Below are 17443 nucleotides of genomic sequence, written 5' to 3' on the forward strand. Positions count from 1 at the left end.
GTGCTTCATCTTGCCAGCAGAGCTGCATTAACACAATGGCTTGGGCAGCTCATCTTTCCATTCCTGGCCCCCAGTAATGTTGAGGCTTCGATTCTTTCCAAGCTTGCCTCTACAAGCTCTCCCACTTTATTTTTTTTATTTTTTTGTCCTTCTCTACTCAGAAGTACTCTCTCCTATTTATGATCCTGTCTGTGCTAGCTTTCTGTTCTTGGAGAGTCATGAGTAGGGGCCCTTGGAGACCTTCAAGCCATTGTTCTCATGTTTTGTCTTAAAGCTGCCTGGGAGCCTTGCAGACTTCTGGTAGGCAGCCAATTTCCACTGAACAGAAGAGTGATTTTTCAGGATTTTCCACACTTCTGCGTTGTCTGTGGGACGTCATAAGGATTGTCTGCCTTTGGTGACTGTGTGTCAGCACACAACCTGTAAAAGCAAGAGAGGTTTCTTTGGTTGGCTTGGCTGGCGTGTTGGAAATTAGGATTCTTACATGGGCGTTTGTGGTTATCTTTGTGGTTTAAAGACATGAGTCAATCTTGCTCTCTACCTACCAGTGATGATATCAGCTTGAGAGGTCTAGTAAATGTATTCAAGAGAAGCAACTTGTCTTGTAACGGAGCTGTCTTCAAATACCCAAGGCCTAGATTGAGCAGAAACCTCAGAGCTAGGAAAGCTTGTGTGAATGGGACTTTGTTGTCCCTTTGTGTTGAAGCATTTTGCTTGTAAACATGGTTGGGTGGAGGAATTTCAGAGTTTAAATTTGAAACAGCAGCCCTTCTCATGGAGGAATTGTCTTTTGAAGGGAAGAGTGTGATGCCTGTCAACCTGGGAGCTGAAACCTGGCGATTACCGAGGCCTGGAGCTGTAAGCTAACCTGCTTCTCCTGCCGTTACTGATTAACCAAGCGGGAGCTTTGCTCCAGCCAGAGGAGCTGGGGCCAGAAGATGAGCACATACATTTAATACAAAAGATCGGTGTAGTTTTGTTCTGTGATGCTTTCCGTTGGGATTGCACCACTCTTCTCGCTGGCAGTCCTGAAGGGATCCGCTCTTCAAACGAGAGCGGTGTCGTAACACTGCTCTCTGCAGGGTGAGCCGTCTCATCAAGGCTGGGCAATTCCTTGCTTGAGGTTCTCATCCCCAAGAGGCGTGAATGAAAGTTGTTCTTTTATAGTGAGCTTTTATGGCGGTATAATCTCTTGCAGTGATATGACGGAGCCATCCACGACAGTTGATCTTTATGGAGGTGAACAAAGCTTTTTTTTTTTTTTTTTTTCCCCTACTCGTCCGTGGGTCATCAGAGCAATGAAATGCTGACTCTGCCGCTCAGCTGGATACTCTGCTGCCAGCAAACAGTTTTAAGAATGATCTTGCCATGTCTGGTTTCCGTCCAGTACTCCACCTCCTGCCTGCCCTTTGCTCGGGGGGGGGGGTGTTCAAAGTGCAGCCCTGAAAACCTGCAGCCCCCTTCCCATGCAGCGGTTACGTGAGGACAGGGATGAGCGGGTTGCCCCCTTTTATTGCTTGTGAATCGCTTGTCAGCGATTTCCAGTCTCCTACAAAAAAAAAAAAAAAAGGGAAGAAAATCTTCTGCCGGTGTGAACTTGTTCTTGATAAAAATTTATAATCTGGCACCGAGAGTAGGTGTGGCTGTGGGGTTTAGGCAAGCTGCAGGCTTAGTTCTTCCTATCTAGCCTGGGACATCTTTCCGTTTGAAGCAAGTACAGCACTTAGCTACAATTCCTGTGCACAGCAAGTGCAGACGGGCCTTAATTTAGTACTAGGGCATCCAGTAAGAGCCTTTGGTTAAATCTGTGCTAGTTGAATAGGCCTGAGTTGTGAGCTGTTCAGTAGCTCTGACTTGAGCTCTAAGGGACGTCACGAAGTTGTTTTTGCTCTCAGATGGGTAAATTAGTCCGATACGTTTTGCTGGGTGAATTTGTTGTTTTGTTTTCCCCCTGTAAGTGAGGTATGTGTGCAGGTAAAACTTCGGCTTTTGGCTTTTAATTGGGTGTGTTCGTGTTGACATAGCGTGATGGGCAGAGGGTGGGTGGAGAAGCCTCTCTGAAGAGAGCAGGTTTATGAAGACTTTCTGACAAGGTCTTGCTTTCCTCCAGCAGAGGGGAGGAATAAGGAATAAATCCCTCACCAGGGGCCAGGGTAGAGGTTGTGTGAGTAGCTCGCAGTATGGGCTGCACTGCTGTAGCTGTATGGGATTTATGCTGCTCTACAGGCGTGAGTTGACCGCTGCTGCATGTTGGTTCCCTGCCGTCCTGGAAAATAACTTTTATCTTCTTCTTGGTATTCTAGTTTGCCAAGAGCCTTTCGGGGTGGTTAGGGTTGAAAACACTATAACTGCACGGCTGAATTCTAGGACTTCAGTCTGCTGGGAGTGTTTTTCCTTCTTAGTGAAAGCATTCCTCCAAAACTACATGGATGGGGTTTCTCCCAGAGAAATCAAGATCCCTGTCAATATCTTTGTTTCTCTTACTGAAAATCCTGTGCAGTACTTTAGACCCTCCATCAGCTACTAGACGTTTGAGTGCTGATTTGCAGGAGCAATGACAAGGTTAAAAGCTTTCTTGTATCATATGTTTTCATGTGACCATTACATGGATCACAAGATCCCAAGTTTTATTCCTTTTCCATATGATCGAGAGATAAAGTCGTCTTCTCTGTCATAATTTACGACTGACAGTTTTGTAGGTCTTTCCGTTCATTTTACGAAGGACCAAGGGGTGTGTGTGGGAGCTTACGATCACCAATGTGGAAACGCTTTCCCAGTAGCTTACTGGTTTAATCCATCTCGTGTTGTACTGCCAGCAGGCTCCAAGGAGAACCTGGAACCCAAGGAGTTGCACAGCTTGCCCCGTGGGCAGCCCTGCTGGGGGGTGAAGGCAGGCTGAGGCTTCCCAACGTGGGAATCCCCCGAGGTTAGAGTTTGAGGAAGGCAGCTGGGGCAGTGAAAAGCCTTAATTACCTTCCTAATGGATGCAGCCTCCAAGATCTACAGCAATCTGTTGCTTCATGCCAATCATAGGGTTGAACCTGTCAGTGCAGTTGGGTGCGCAGCCAATGTGGAGCGAACACAGTAGCTTTTTTCCTGCTTTCCCCAATGCCCCTGGGGTTAAAGGTGGGGCTGAAGGATTCCCTGTGCTCTGTGATGCATCACAGATGGGAATCCCGATCTCTTCTCCTCCTCTCTGCAGGAGCACACCTGCTGTGTATAGGATGAGATGGCTACCAGGAGAGCTCTGATGTCAGCGGCTCTATTCTCTTAATGTTTTTCTTGCTTTCCAGAACAGCTGTTTTGAATTTTCCAGTTTTTGCTGTAAACTTTGAACAAGCTTTCTCTTTTATGTGTGTGAGAGAGAGGCTGGGCAAGGGGGTGGGGAGGGGGGAAGATGCACATACATTTGAGCGTTGAAGGCGCTTTTCTGACTCCTGGCCTGAAAGCTGGGTTTGGATTTGTTACTTGCATGCTGTTTGAACGTGGTCCAGTGGTAAGAGGCCTTAATATGTTTCTTCTTTGTAAATCATCAACCTCACATCTTCCAGTAAAGGAAAGAATTTGGGAGAATAGCTTCCAAGAGTAATAGCCCTCGCAGCCCCACGCAATGCGCAGGCTCCAACCCAAAAGTTCCAAGGAAAATATTCAGAAAGGGGGAACTTGTCTAGCTGTATTCCTGACCATTTTGCAGTGAAGACTATGGAGCTTTGAAGACAGATCAGTCAGTATACATATATGTGTGTGTATGTATGTATATATATATATATATATATATATATTTAAAGATAGATATGCAGCCATCCTGGAACTAATAACTGTTTCTGAATATCTTAATCTGAAGTTAGAACAGAGAAATGAACAAAATCTTTTATTTTCCAAGTTTATATTGACAGTGCTCTGCAGTCAGTTTACTCCTTCTTTTTCCTCTGTCAAAATAATCCTGAAAAATCACTTAGAGGTATTGGAGGCTGCGTCCAGGAACCCCGCCTTCTACTTGCATCTGCCTCCTGCCTAGTGGGAAGAGCTGGGTGCTCAGAGAAGTGCTTCAGGTGGAGGATATTGAGCCCAGGGCCAGTGTGAGGCAGCTGCTGGGCCTGGGCACATGGGTGGCATTTATACTGAACATGGGCCACCGTGTATTACCTCTAAGCAGTACTAAAACAAGTGTCCGGCCAGCTTGTGGAGGAAGCCTCAATGTGAGCATTCTTTCAGGAGGGAAATAAACGCTCTAAACTGAAGAGATTCCTTTAACAAATGTGGTCAATCTTAACCGTGCTCTCCAGCACTGCAGCTAGCACTTGGAGCGAGGAGTGAGCGTGTACTGTGCTTAAACAAGTGTTGCCGCAGCTAGAGGCAGCGTGGAGTTCTTGGAGCAGGGAGAGCTCTTTCTGTCGTAATGCTCATGAGCAAGTCTAATGAGAGAAATTCTCATCTCTGTGTTTTCTGTGGGCTTGGGGGTGGTCAGGACACAAAAAACCTAAAGATACATTTACCTGCAAGAGTTTTTACAGATAGAAACATTTTTTTTTTTTAACCTCATAACGACTTCAGCTAATGCATGCATTAGCTTTTGTTTTTCCTATTCCTGTTTCCTCCAAAGCAGAAGATGACTCAAGGAAATCAAGGGCATAACTATGCTCCGAGCGAATTGACAGAGAGTTGGCAGGGATCGTGTGGAGAGACCGTGAGTCCATAAGCTACATGAGTGCATAATGGCTAAACAAACTTTTGGGATGGTGTTTGCTCGAGGGAGCGGGTGGTGGGGCTGATGGGGAAGAGTCTTCTTACAGAGCAAGAATTTGTGCTGCCTTCACCTGGGATGAGAAGCAGACCTCTCCATTTTGCCAAGGTTCATGGTGTTTGCCATCAGCATGTGTTTCACATTCATGTTACCCTCTTTGGTAGCGTGTTAGAGGAGTGCAGCCAAGAGCGCCTTGCCCTTGAAGGGGAAGTGTTTGGACAGCACAAGGAAATTCAGGAGATGAGCAGTGCATACAGACTGTGCTGCCTTCCCTTTGTGCCTCAGTTATTTTGCTCTAGAGCGAGGACTAATTTTTGTTCCCTTTCATTGTATCTTCTGAATGGTTTAATGGGAGCCAGTCTGTTTCTGCTTTTCCCCTGTAATTTTAGATACATAATAGGAATTGGGTTTAATCTTCATGTAATAGCTTTCTTTTGTGATGATTGCAACTTTCTGTAGACACAGTCCCTGTAATGACCCAGATTTTTGTTTCTCTCGCCCTGAGGTCTTTGTCTGTCAATATCTTCAGTATTTTCTTTCTCCTTTCTGAAAATCAGTGCTCAGAACTCCTGGCACTGCATGGCACAAGGTGGAGAGAATCAGGGAGAGCCAAGGAGACTCTACAGGTGACATGAGGCCATCCACTAGACAAGGAGTTAAGGTGAATGTCCTAGTAGTTAATGGTTTATTCTGTGTAGCTTTATGGGTACTAAAATTACTGCTGTAAAGTTCATTGTTGAGTGATTTCTAACCCCTTACTGACCCAGAAGTTTTTAGTCTGTTTGTTTTCTTGCTGTGTCAGAGGCACCATTTATCCCTTTTATCCCGTGTGTCTTGGCTTTTGTTTTCAGACAGCTTTAAAGTAACATCCAGTTTATGATGGATTGTGCGCTAAATGTTTTTCTGTTTTGCTGGGCTGAAAACCTTAGTGGGCAAGTGTTTAAGTGTCAAGCCTGTTGTTATTGCTTACATTTCCACTCTTGAGGGCTGTGCAAGTAGTTCTCCCTTCTTAGAAGTGACAAGGTTGTAACCAAAGTAAAACTAAAAACCTTGGCTCTCCCAGGAGAAAGAAAGTCTCAGCTTTGCCTGTTCCAGCTGAAAAGATGGTTTTGTACCATGGGCAGGTTGGTTGCTCTTGTGGCAATTAGTGCTCTTAATTGCCATCCTTTTGAAGGAGTCCTGAGCGGTCTGGGTAAGAGGGGTGCTGTGACATAGATCCAAGTCTGGCCTCGCTGCTGGTGAAATTTGGGATGAAAGGGGTGGCTGAACAGGGCTTTTCCCCTCATTCTGTGTATGCTGTTGTGACATAGGGAAACAGCAGCCCCCCAGCCTGCTGTTTGTCAGCTGTTAGGGGTAGTTGAGATCTCTTGATAGTGCAGCCGTGCTCTAGGGTTGTCCATGTTAACACTGTGCATGGCACCCTCCTGCTTTTTTTGGGTACGTTACAGAGACTAGGTTCTGCCACTTCTGGGGTGGTTGTGCTGGGCCCACGCATACCTCAAGGTCGAGGCTGGCCTCGTGTACATGACACAGCTAAAGGAGTCTGTGTCCTGTTGATATCCTTATCGCTGTGTCTCTCCGTGCTTCCGTTAATGACTTCCATGCCTGATTAAAGTGTCTGTTAGAACAGAAGCTCAGTGTTGGACTCGTAATCAAGGGCACCATTGTGTTGTGCTAGCAAGAAGCCTTGCCGTGGCTGGGATCGTGTTGCTCTGTCTAGCTCCATCCTGCGTCTGGGTTTCCTTTGATGTGGAAGGTAGGAATGGGATGGAGGAGCTGAGAATCTGAATTCCTAACCCTGTGTTGGAAGAGGGAGATGAAGGGCGTGAAGTGGGGTAGGTCGAACGGCCTCTGAAGGACGCCCGAGGTCGAGATGGGAGTGTCGCAACCCCGGAGCTGCTAACCTGTTGAAGTGGCACTCGGTCATTGCCCTTGCCCCCACTCAGGCACATTTTTACCTGTGACATACCAAGCAAATCACCTGCTGCCTCAGGTGGGGAAGGGCTGTTGAACCTGTTTGGCTTCAAGTCAGTCATTCTGGGCATTCCCTTCGTCTGCTCATCTGCACGGGTGAGGGTCAGGAGCCTGCAGAAGCCACCCGCTTGTTCCCACGTCTGACGTCCCCTCTGCAGGACCAGCACTTAAGGCAGAAGCTCCTGGGGTGGTGAAGTTGGTTGAGTTTAGTGACTGCTCACAAAAATAGTGGTAGATGTCCCTCCAGGGTCAGCTAAGGACGCTGCAATGCTTGGGAATGATGTTTGAAGATCTTATTAGGGGAGAAATTGAACATTAAATTAGGTTTCTAGTTTGATTTAAAACTAGAAACCTAAGATTACTGCTGTTTGTTTTTTTGTGTTTTAGTTTAAAAAAGCTTTGCAATTCTTGAAGCCAATAGCCATGTGCAGCATTTCTCCATCAGAATAAACTGTTTTTAACATAGGTAGCTGACTGCATTCATGTCCGTACAAATGCTGAGTACATTGTGAAGGGTCTATCTGCATTGTGGACACATGGATGTGTCTTGACAGTGATAATGTCTCGGTGTCTTGGACATCTTTAGCAAGTGACTGCTGATAGTAATACTGAACAAAGCAATGAACACTTCTGTTTGCATCTATTTTCTTTTCCAGCTATTGTAACTCCCTACGAGACTGAGACAAGGCTGAGCATGGGGGTAAGGTAGGGGAAATCCAGAGGGAGGGAAAGTGAGAGAACTGCAGTTGTTCAATGCATGGGAGAAGGTTAAAGCATAAATACAGAAAATAAAAGCTCTGATAGAAAATCAGGGAAAACAAATAAAACCTACTGATTCGAATAAGGACTGAAGTATCTGATCTTGCTCTTGCTCTTGCCACAGCTAACATGCCCCTGGTTTGCTGTTTGTGCTTTTGGTGTATCTCAGTGATCCATTTAATGTCAATAAAACAGGTGCCACAGACACGGGCAAATCAGCTTTCTCCTTGCTGTTCCAGCGAAGGATGTGACTCATTGCCGAAGTGATGGTTCATTTAGCAGAGCGGCTAAACTAAAAGTGTGGAACTTGTCAGGCTTTCCAGCGATAACTATTTCCTTTGGATGTTTCTTGTGTTATGCATGCAGCAAGGAAAATTCTGAGCGTGGACACTGGTCTTTTAGGAACTGATTTGCAGGATATAAGTTTAATTTGTGTGAGCCTCAGTGCAGGTAGTAGAAGCTGGTAGTAGAAGCCCAGCTAGACTTGAAGCTACAGAAGAATATTAAATTGATCCCTTAATCTGTCAGTTCATTTGTCACTCCTGTTTTCTGTTTGGATGTTATTAGCTTGGGGGTGTTTTTGGAAAGGGCACTGGGAAAACTTGCAAACATTTTTCAAACAAAAGATGGTTTGTCTTCATGGCTGGAAGGGCTGATTTGGACGCTCGCACTGATTTTTTGTTGTTGTTGTTTGGAAAACTGAAGTTCTTAGAAGTTAGATGGCCTTGGCTTTCTTTGTTCTTTCTTCCGTCTCAGACATCTGTATCAGCTCTCTCACCGAGCTCTTTATCTTACTTGGCTTTTCTGTGGATGCCTGGAGGCCTTGGCTCACATTCTCAAGAGTGTCCACTGGTTCAAGAAGCCATCACTGCTATCAAATTACCTTGACAGCTGTTGTCCCATTTCATATTTGCCATCCCCTCCCCCTGGCTCCCTTGTGATTTTTGGCAGAAACTGTGGCTATTGAGCAATAAAACTTGGATCTGTGAATCCTGTTGCTGGTGGGAAAACGAGAGGAGAGCATACTAGTTAATGCCTTGCGACTTGACTTCTTGCTGATGTCTAATCAGTAGCATCTTTCTTTCAAAACAAAACCTACCACTAGCTACTCTGTTTGTGGTTCAAGTGGATGGTTCATTTGCTGTTCATCTGGAGTTGGTTGGTAGGTGCTGCTCTCCTAAAATAGCACACTCAATGTAGAGATACGTATGACAGGCTCTTGATCTGAAGCCTTTGACAAACTCCTGTGCCCAAGGACTGCAAAAACAGCTGGGATGCTAATGGTAATGAATATTCCTACAAAAGTAATCCATAGGGCACTGTTTGCTTTGTCTTTGTGTTAGCTTTGTTCGTGATCCTGGCCCTGCTTAACCAGAAATAGAGCTCACGTAGTTCCATTTGATAGGCTTTAAAGATGACCCTACAAGAAGCCTTGATTAGATTTGAATTAACAAAAAAAAAATAAATGGAAGTGTTATCTAGGGGCGGTTCTCTTGTGCTTGGGGATTTCATTGCCTTTTCTTTTAAATGCAATCCTAAAACACTTCTGACAACTGACAAGTGGGACCAACCATCGTAAGAGAGCTGCCATCTCTGTAATCCTTTCCTTTTGAAGATGCTCGGCGTTGCTTTTGTCGGTTGTTTGAGGAGTTGGCTGATGCATGGCATGCTCTAATCTCTCCTGATCATTCCTCTTGTCCCTGTTGGAACATGTCAGCAGCTAAATTTTGTGTAACATACTGGAAAAATTAGGGAGGAAGGAAGGAGCAGATCTTAATTGGAAAGATGACTGACAGGAAACGATTAAGGTACACACAACGCTCAGTTCTGAGGAGCTCATATAAGGAAAGTGTATAAAAAAATTCTTCTGCCTGCAGTGCGTGTGATTTACTAGCTGATAACATCAGTGTGAAATGTAAAGCTTGTAAAAGTCTGGATCAGACCAGCCTTAATGCATGTCTTACAGCTCCCAGATTGCTGTGCCGAAGGGGGAAGCCTGGGCTCCTACTGGCACATGTACTGGGACTGTTTTGTGCGTGTCGGTGGAGAAGGGAGTTCTGAGCAGTTGGTGAATGGAGTGAAATCATGGCTCTGCTCTGGGGCTGTAAATTTGAGGGATGGCAGCCCAGGGCCTCATCCTGGTAGGAGCCAGTGGCTTGTGGCACGTTGTGGGGTCCTCCCGGGAGGAGCCAGGACACAGCACGGCCAGCTGGGAGCATGAAAAGCGTGGGGTTAAAGATGGTGTCCTCTGACTTTGGAAAATGACTATTATGACATTTCCCTTATATTTCTTCTTCAGGGTATAACAGAGAGTGGATTATATCTAGATTAAAAAAAAAAATGCATGAAGTGCCCGTCTGCTAGCTGTCACGCATGAGCTGCAAGGTGGGATGCTCGGGTTTTTGGTTGACATACAGGGAAATAACTTTCTACTGACTTTTTTTCCCCCTGTCCATCTGAAGAAAACAAACTTACAAGGCCTCAATTTGGTGTACAACTTGAGTGAAGTTTCTTCTTATTTAAAAAAAAAAAAAGTAATTTATCCTTCCTGCCCTGCATCCCTCGATATTCTAGCACTTAATGCAAGCGTAAATAAGGTGCTCCTTGGGCTGGTCACTTAACGGAGATCACAGAAAGCGCTAGAAACACTTGAGTTTCCTGCGATCGCTGGCAAGCCTTGCGTTACGCAGCTAGGGTTATTGTAGCAGTAGGGGACTTGTTAGTTTTCCAACTGCAGTTCCCAGTGAACGTGTCTGCTCTGCGGTGTGGACTCCTGCATGTTCAATGTTAAAATAGTTCTATAGCTTTCAGGCATCTTGCATTTCAAATATGGGTGGAGAAACAAGTGTTGGCCTTTAAGGCAGGGCTTTCAAAGCTTTTCGATATCAAAGGCCATGTTGACAACTTGGCAAGCGCTTGTGGGCCCGTGTGTGTTAGATCTTTAGGATATGAGCTGATTTGCTGCAGGCGTTGGAAAGGATGTTTTGCATTGTTTAAGTGTATTGTCAGGTGTGTCATGCCCCGTCTTTGCAGCGTGGCTGCTGAAGTGTCTCCTGCTTTTGTGCTAGCCTTGGCTCGCTTTCCCGTCAGCCACAGATGGGGTTAACTTGGTGCTGCGGTCTCCTCCAGCTCCTGCCTTGCTGTCCGGTCTCTTCTGCTTAAACTGCTCTGGTGGAGACTCCCAGCCCCTGCTGCAGGGCTGTGGCAGCTTTTGGGGAGCACCCCAGGCTCAGCCAGCAGGTCGCAGGGTGGAAGGAAGAGGCTCAGCCTCTCCCTGCTGTGGGAAAGTGGTGGGGTTCTGCAAACCCGGGAGAGCAGCCGGTTCGGGCAGGGCAGAGCCTGTCTATCCTGGTCAAGGTCTCAGAGGTCTTACCAGGTTACTTGTTTGTTGACTGTTTGAAATACCAGCGTGTCGCTTCCGCTCCGCTCTTGCACTTTCCAACCTCACCGAGCGGCTGCTCTGCTTTCTCATGCTGAGTGCAATAACTTTGCTCAAATACTGCAGCGAAATAACACCTTTAGAGGATGGAGGAACATCTTACCCGTACTTCGTGACCTGTGCTGTACCTCTGTAAGGAAGCTGATACGCACTTTGAGGCAAGTACGAAGCTCAGCACTACAAGAGGTTGTAGAAGGATAAATGCAATATGCTCAGATGCACACAAGGCTTGTACATCAGCTCTGCTGCAACCAGCATAGCTATGGCAGTGCGGAGTGCGACCAGGATAATTGTTTGGGTGCCTGTCTGCCTTGTGGATAGGTATTATTTAGCCAGAGCTCCATGCAAGCTGCAGCTGGCTCGCTCGCTGGAAGGAGCGAAGCTGGCATGGGCGCATCCGCTTTGATGTGTAGTCACAGGTTTTGGACTCAGGTGGAAGCATAATTGGAGCTACATTGTGCTGCGTGGAAAACTAAATGCCAGATCTGTAGCAGTTTAGAGCAGCAGCAAGTTCTCCTAACGCCTGGTCATGTGCTTTCACCACAAAGACCCTGTTTCTTCTTTTACTTAACTGAAGAATTCCATTAGATCAAAAGCTAGTTAAGGAAAATAGAGCCCCATGTGGTCCTGTGTGGTTACTTAGGCAAGTGCTATTTTTAGGAATCCCAATTGAGTAAGCCCTGGCTCTCGCTGCTGTTAAAATCCGTGGAAGCAAAATTAAAACTTGTACCTTCAGCTCAGTCGCGTGTAGGCCGCTTGGCTCTACCCACCTGGTTTTTCCTCACTTGTCCCTCCCCCAGCTCGTTCCCTGCCTTGCGGGGATTTCTGCCTTTCCAAGGGAGGGTTAATCAGCTCCTTGGGTGGGGAGATGTGGAATAGGGCAGGTAGGGAGTAACGACTTGTTCCCATCCTGCACCTCAGAGGGTCGTTATCAGAGATGTTAATGAGCTCTTGCCCTCCTGTCCTAGGGCCGCTGCTCGGCTGTTTCTCCTTGCTTTAGGTTTCCAGTTTCACTGCTGTGTGGAAGATGCTCCTCTGCCTACCAGGAGCAGAGAGCCTAGGTTTGCAAAATGTGACTCATTTGCAGCTTTTTCACCTCGGTGCTGCTGGATGAACCTTCTTGCCTGCAAAATTTTCTGTACAGTTCTTCTTGACCAGCCTTGTAGGATCATTTAGGGGGCTGGGGTGGAGTGATGAAAGGAAGGACATTTTTCTGAATCCAAGAGAAATGGCAAACAGATTCCTCTCCACAATATCACGTCTCTGCTTACAACATGCAGAATATAGATTTCATTGGTTATTTTTGTGAGTATTTGTCTCTCAGTTGGAGCAGAAAAGCAGGGGAGAGGAGTAAGGTGGAGGGCATGGCAGGAGAAATAACAAGAGGCTAAAGCCTGAGAAAGCGTTGGGAGTGTGGTCCAGAGAAAGCCTGCTGAATGCTTTTGAGCAGACTGAAAAGGCTGAGAAGTGTAAGTGGGTACTTTGTTCTGATTCATGCTGTTTGTACAAAGTTATTTTCTGTATTTTTTTTTTATTTAAGAAAAAAATATTATGAGGGGATCACTGCCACAATTCTAAGTAGGAAAATACATTCGTAAGGGCCTGGGTATTTGTCTAGAGTACTTGGTTCAGAAGTGAGGGTGAACGGTGTCTTGAGTCTGAAGACCCTCTACTGGCTCATAATTTCCTTCAGATGATGTGACCACCGCTTGAAGAGGCCTGTGTCTAAACAAAACCTTTCTGAGATCTCATATCAGGGCTAAAATTTGCATTACTGGGCTGTGTGTCGAAGGCATTGTATAAAGCTCTTCTACCTAAACTCAACTTTCTGCTGACTACTTATTCACAGAAACCAAAAGGAATAAAGGAATGTGGTTACCGCTTCTCAGGGCTAGAATCTTTTTCTATCTTGATGATTCGGAGGCTTTACTGCTTCCAATCACAGAACAGAAGCCTAAGGAAATAATCCCAAATTCTTTGAAAAATGTGGGACAGATAACCAACTAAGCTGCCCTTCACACGGACTGGTGATCAGAAACAGCATCGATATTGAACTGCTGCAAAGATTGACTGTACAAAGCTGCAAGACGGGGAGCCAGGAATTATGGTCATGCAATATTAATCATTTTCCTTGAAGAAAAAGAAACTGAGGCAGCTTAGCTGAAGAACAGGCCACAGGGTAGGTAGAATTAGAGGGATGCAGTGTCCCGTGGTGACAACCACTGGACTGCCTGGCAAGATGGGACATCAAGTGAACTGAACAGACACAGCATTTCTCACTTGTATCTGGAGAAGAAAAATGTGCATTGTGATGCTGTTTAGTCTGTCAGACCAGTTCTGTAAATGTACTTTTTTGCCAAAACTCACACTTTCTGGGTGGCACTGCAATGTGTGACTTTGTAAGCTTGCATGCTAGTCAGCTTTTTCTGACCTTTTTTCCATCTCTGAAAGTTGTTGCTTCACCACTGGTATTTTCCTATGATTTTTATTATTCTTTGCCATCCCATAACTGTATTTTGTGCTCTAGCATGGTTTTCACCTGAACTTCCTGATGGGATATAGGGTGGCCTAGGCATTGTCGGTAGCATGCCTTCATTTTGAAGAGAGATGGTAATTTTAAGATAGATGTTTTGCAAGAGACAGGTGAGAACTGCAACTTCGGAGCAGTTAAATCCCAGCAGAGTTTTTAATTGTTTTCTTATGTTGGAAGTTTTCTGAAAAATCAACTGTGGACATGCTGTGTTTCAGAGCATGCAAAGCAGAAAGCAAAAACTGACTGAATTGGAGAGGCTGAGAGCCACAGTGTTCATTCAGCATCATATTTGCCTTCAGCTGAAGCAAGAGGGGATGGTTAGTTCCAACTGTGTTACCTTTAAATGGCAAATAGCATTGCTATTCATACCTTGCTGTGGTCCCATGCCTCTCCTCTGAGGGAAGAGGGTGACTGTGATGCTTTTGAGAACTGCAGGGGGTGTGAGAGGGCTGGCAGCAGGAGGGCACTGTGCAAAGCTGGCAAAGAGCAGCTCAGCAGCAGGGCTTCAGCTCTTGCATCACCAGCTCGCACCTCTTCAGGAAGGCACCTGCAGCTCTTATTCCCCAGGAGACGATGTAGTAGTGAATGTTAAGCAGGGAAGGCTGCCTGCATCGGGAATTAAAACATCCCCCAAAAAATCTCCCTGCTTTGTTTCCCCTCCCAGCCAAGCTGCGCGGAGGGAGAAGCTGAGTCACGTCAACCTGCGTTACAGCCTGCTTTGGGTAGAGCAGTCGGAAAACTGTGTCACTTCAGCCCAAGAGAGCTGTAGGAACAGCAGTGTGGTAATATATTAAAATTACATCAAAGGCTTGGGGAGATTTTAATGAGATCAGCCTCGTATTTATTTTCATGGCTAGGAGCAGAAATAACTGAGTAATGTCATGGAAATATTTTAGAATGGGGAGATGTAACAGCCAAAGCTGTCTCTGTGCTGGCCAAAGGCATTGTTAACTCCAGGCTGGCTGTCCCAATTTAGGGAATTAAGGGCTTGTAGGTCAAGGGCTAGGCAGAGCAGAGGCCTTAATTTTAAGCAAAGTGCTAAAGCCAGGTGAGCATGGCAGAGCACTCCTTGCCCCAGCTTTCCTCTTCATGACAGCAACGTGGCAAATTCATTAGGGTTTTTCCTTGCAGATAGATGATGGGAGGACTTGAAGTCATTGCAAATATTTTATATCACTTTGCTTAAAATTAAGAGAAATGTTACTTGCCTGGTCGGAGGCTGGTTGGAAGCAGTGTGTGTGGCTGTGCTAGAAACAAACCGATCTGATCTGGCAATCCGTGTGCTGCAACTGCTAGGTTCATGTGTGGCTTGTGAAGGTCATCTGTGTGTCCTAAAGCCTTTGCTGCTGAGGAGCTTGGGCCCTGTCCCTGCAGCTTCAGGGGCATGCATCGCTGGGGTGGATGGCAGTCATGTCCCAGAAGGGTCAGGAAAGCCATGGGCTGAATCACCAGTGAATGTGTTTGGCAAAACCTTTTGCACCTCCCAAAGTCATCTTGAGTCAGTGGTGGCTGCTGAAGATGCAGATGTCAGGCTGGAACGGTGTAGTCTGACCCCTGCATTCCTCCTGAGCTCTGGATTGTCCTTACTTTGTCCTCTTCAAAGGCAAACTTTTAGACGTTGTAGTCTGGCCCTGAAACATCACTTTAATCTGCCTTTGATTAGAGAGGAGATGCTTTTCGATTTCCAAAATGCTTTAATTGCCTTCTGTATTGTCTTTTCATGGCTTAAATTGGACACTTAAACATACGACCAAAGACTCTGAGTCTCTGAGCTCCTTAAAGTAGTGCACGAGGGTTGTCTTTGTCCTGCAAATGCAGCATTACACTTCGATAGCAAGAGCATAATAGAATGCGACTGCCTGAGATGAGCAGTTGCTTCATTGTGCATGACAGAGCAAATCAATTTTCCTCCCTTTGCTTTTCCTCTTGGGAGATAACATGCCAAAACAGTCAGTACCCTGTACTCCGAAGGTTCAGGATTAGACAAATGGCACAGTGAGGTTAGTTCTTTTTCACCCCCCACACTAATGGCTTAAATAATTCTGCCTTTGGAAGTCCTAGCACAGGAATTCAGATGTCCTAAGAGTATGTTGTGAGTTTATTGCTTCACTAAAAGATTTCTAGTTGCTTTTTACTCTTCTGGTCTCTGCTTTTTAGAATTCTGCAGGCAGACGAGCGATGTAGCTGTCTTAGGCTTTAAGGTGCTTGCGAAGAAGATTTGGCTCAGCGATGTGTGTTCTGTTTACAGAGAATCTCTTCTGGAAAAGTGCTTTTTTCCTCTATCAACACAAGTGTTTTCTCGTGTTTTCTAACATGAAAAGTACAACATTGTACGGTTAGATGAATTATTAAAACTGTTGTGTGAAACTGGCATATGCACCATCCCTCGAGGAGAGGGAAATGAGATAGCAATCATTTTAATCTATCAAATGTTGTGTTGTAGAAAGAGTAATGCAATCTAAGAAGACTTGCAATGAATTTTAAATAGGGATAATGGAAGCAGTATGGAATTTTAAACAGCATGGAAGCAATCCGTGCACGTTTAGGAAAGAAACTTAGTGTGGTGGATGTGTAAGACCAGGGTTTCAACAAGTGAGTTTTTTGGTTGTCTCTGGTAGTCTGGTATGCCAATAAAGGCACCACATTTTCAGGGAAAGCTCTGCTACTGCTATTTAAGAAGGAGAAAATGCTCTTCACAAACAACTTCTTGCTTTTCTTATGGTGGACAATAGTGCAGTTGCATCATGAAATGACTGAAACATCCTGAAGGTCTCAAAGAAAGGCACAATCTAGAATATTACTACATAAAACCTTGGGTTACAAGAAAGTAGGAGCTAAACGCAGACAGTTGGAGTAACTGCCTTGAATAACTACTCATAAAAACTCCTAATTAGCAGTAACTTCTGTAGATGGCAAGAACGCTGCTGTTTATGCCTGCAGGTGTCTAATTTGTAATACTGAAACTACAGCTGAGTCATAAAAATGTTGGTACCTTAAAGTTGATGCACTGCACTGGGTTTCTCAAAAAGATGTTTTGCACAGCACAGGGGATAATTTATTAAGCTGAAAATGTTTTAGAAGAAATGACGTGCAAAGGCTTCATCCATCAGTGATCTGTTAAGCCTACTGAGTTAAGGATGTCTTCTATTGACAGAACTTCTGCAACCTACAAAATACTTCATCCTGGAGCAAGCTGCCTTGTTCGGTGCCACACTACGTTATTAATTCCAGTTGGATAGTGGGGCTCTCTTTTCCTGTCTGGAAAGGGACAATCTATAGATTTTTATAAAGCACTTGGGGTGGGGTTGAGGTGGTAGGCCTTACCTGTTGGTGATTTTTTTTTTATTTTTTATTTATTTTTGGCACCAGTTTTTGTATAGATTTTTTTTTTCTCAGGTGAAAATGAATACATGCCTACAGTGAGGCAGAAAGGTGTTAAAGACTGACATCTATTTAGTGATCCCTTCACTGCCAGAAGAGCAATAGCCAGCAGTGCAGCAAGCCCAAGGTCTGCTACCTCCACTAAATTGAAAACGGAGACATCAGCGAAGTGACTTTGCTCAACATGAAGTCTAATTAAAAGAGCTTCCACTTTGCCAGATTCTTAGCAGATGTCTGTTCTGAGGCATTTGAAAGCCAGCACAGTTGCTGAAATGGGATGTGGGCTCATCAGTCCGTGAGCAGAAGACCACGGTGTGCGTTGGGCTGGTGTTCTGGCCAGCTTCGGTGGTGCTTGGTCCTTCTCTTCCAGTTGAAGATACCCCAGTGGAAAGAGATCCTAGTGCAACTCCTGGTAACCCTGTCTGTTTGGTTAGCTTGTCAAAGGAATTTTCTTGTGTTGCCTTCACCAGAGGGGGGCCAACACAGCATGAAGATAAAACCTGCTCTCCATCTGTTTTATCTGTAGTCATTAATTAGAAACTGACGAAAGAAACAGACTTTGGTTCTTTTTTAATTTAGGCAGTCTGCATACTGAAGCATGGGAATTCATAGC

General features: G+C 45.3%; 1 protein-coding gene across 7 annotated transcripts in view; it reads left to right on the forward strand.

Moving 5' to 3' along the window:
• CNNM2 (cyclin and CBS domain divalent metal cation transport mediator 2) overlaps positions 1-17443 on the forward strand; it is a 111247-nt gene that overhangs the window by 9059 nt on the left and 84745 nt on the right. Inside the window, exon 2 of one of the 7 annotated variants that reach the window (XM_068688356.1) lies at positions 12766-15816. The exons of the other annotated variants lie outside the window; for them this stretch is intronic. Within the exon in view, the coding sequence (XP_068544457.1) occupies positions 12766-12923 (158 nt within the window). The 3' untranslated portion in view covers positions 12924-15816. Of the gene's footprint in view, positions 1-12765; positions 15817-17443 lie in introns of those variants that run through there. 7 annotated transcript variants of the gene reach the window in all.

This window comes from Anas acuta, chromosome 7 (genome assembly GCF_963932015.1).
Source record: "Anas acuta chromosome 7, bAnaAcu1.1, whole genome shotgun sequence".
Classification (NCBI taxonomy): domain Eukaryota; kingdom Metazoa; phylum Chordata; class Aves; order Anseriformes; family Anatidae; genus Anas; species Anas acuta.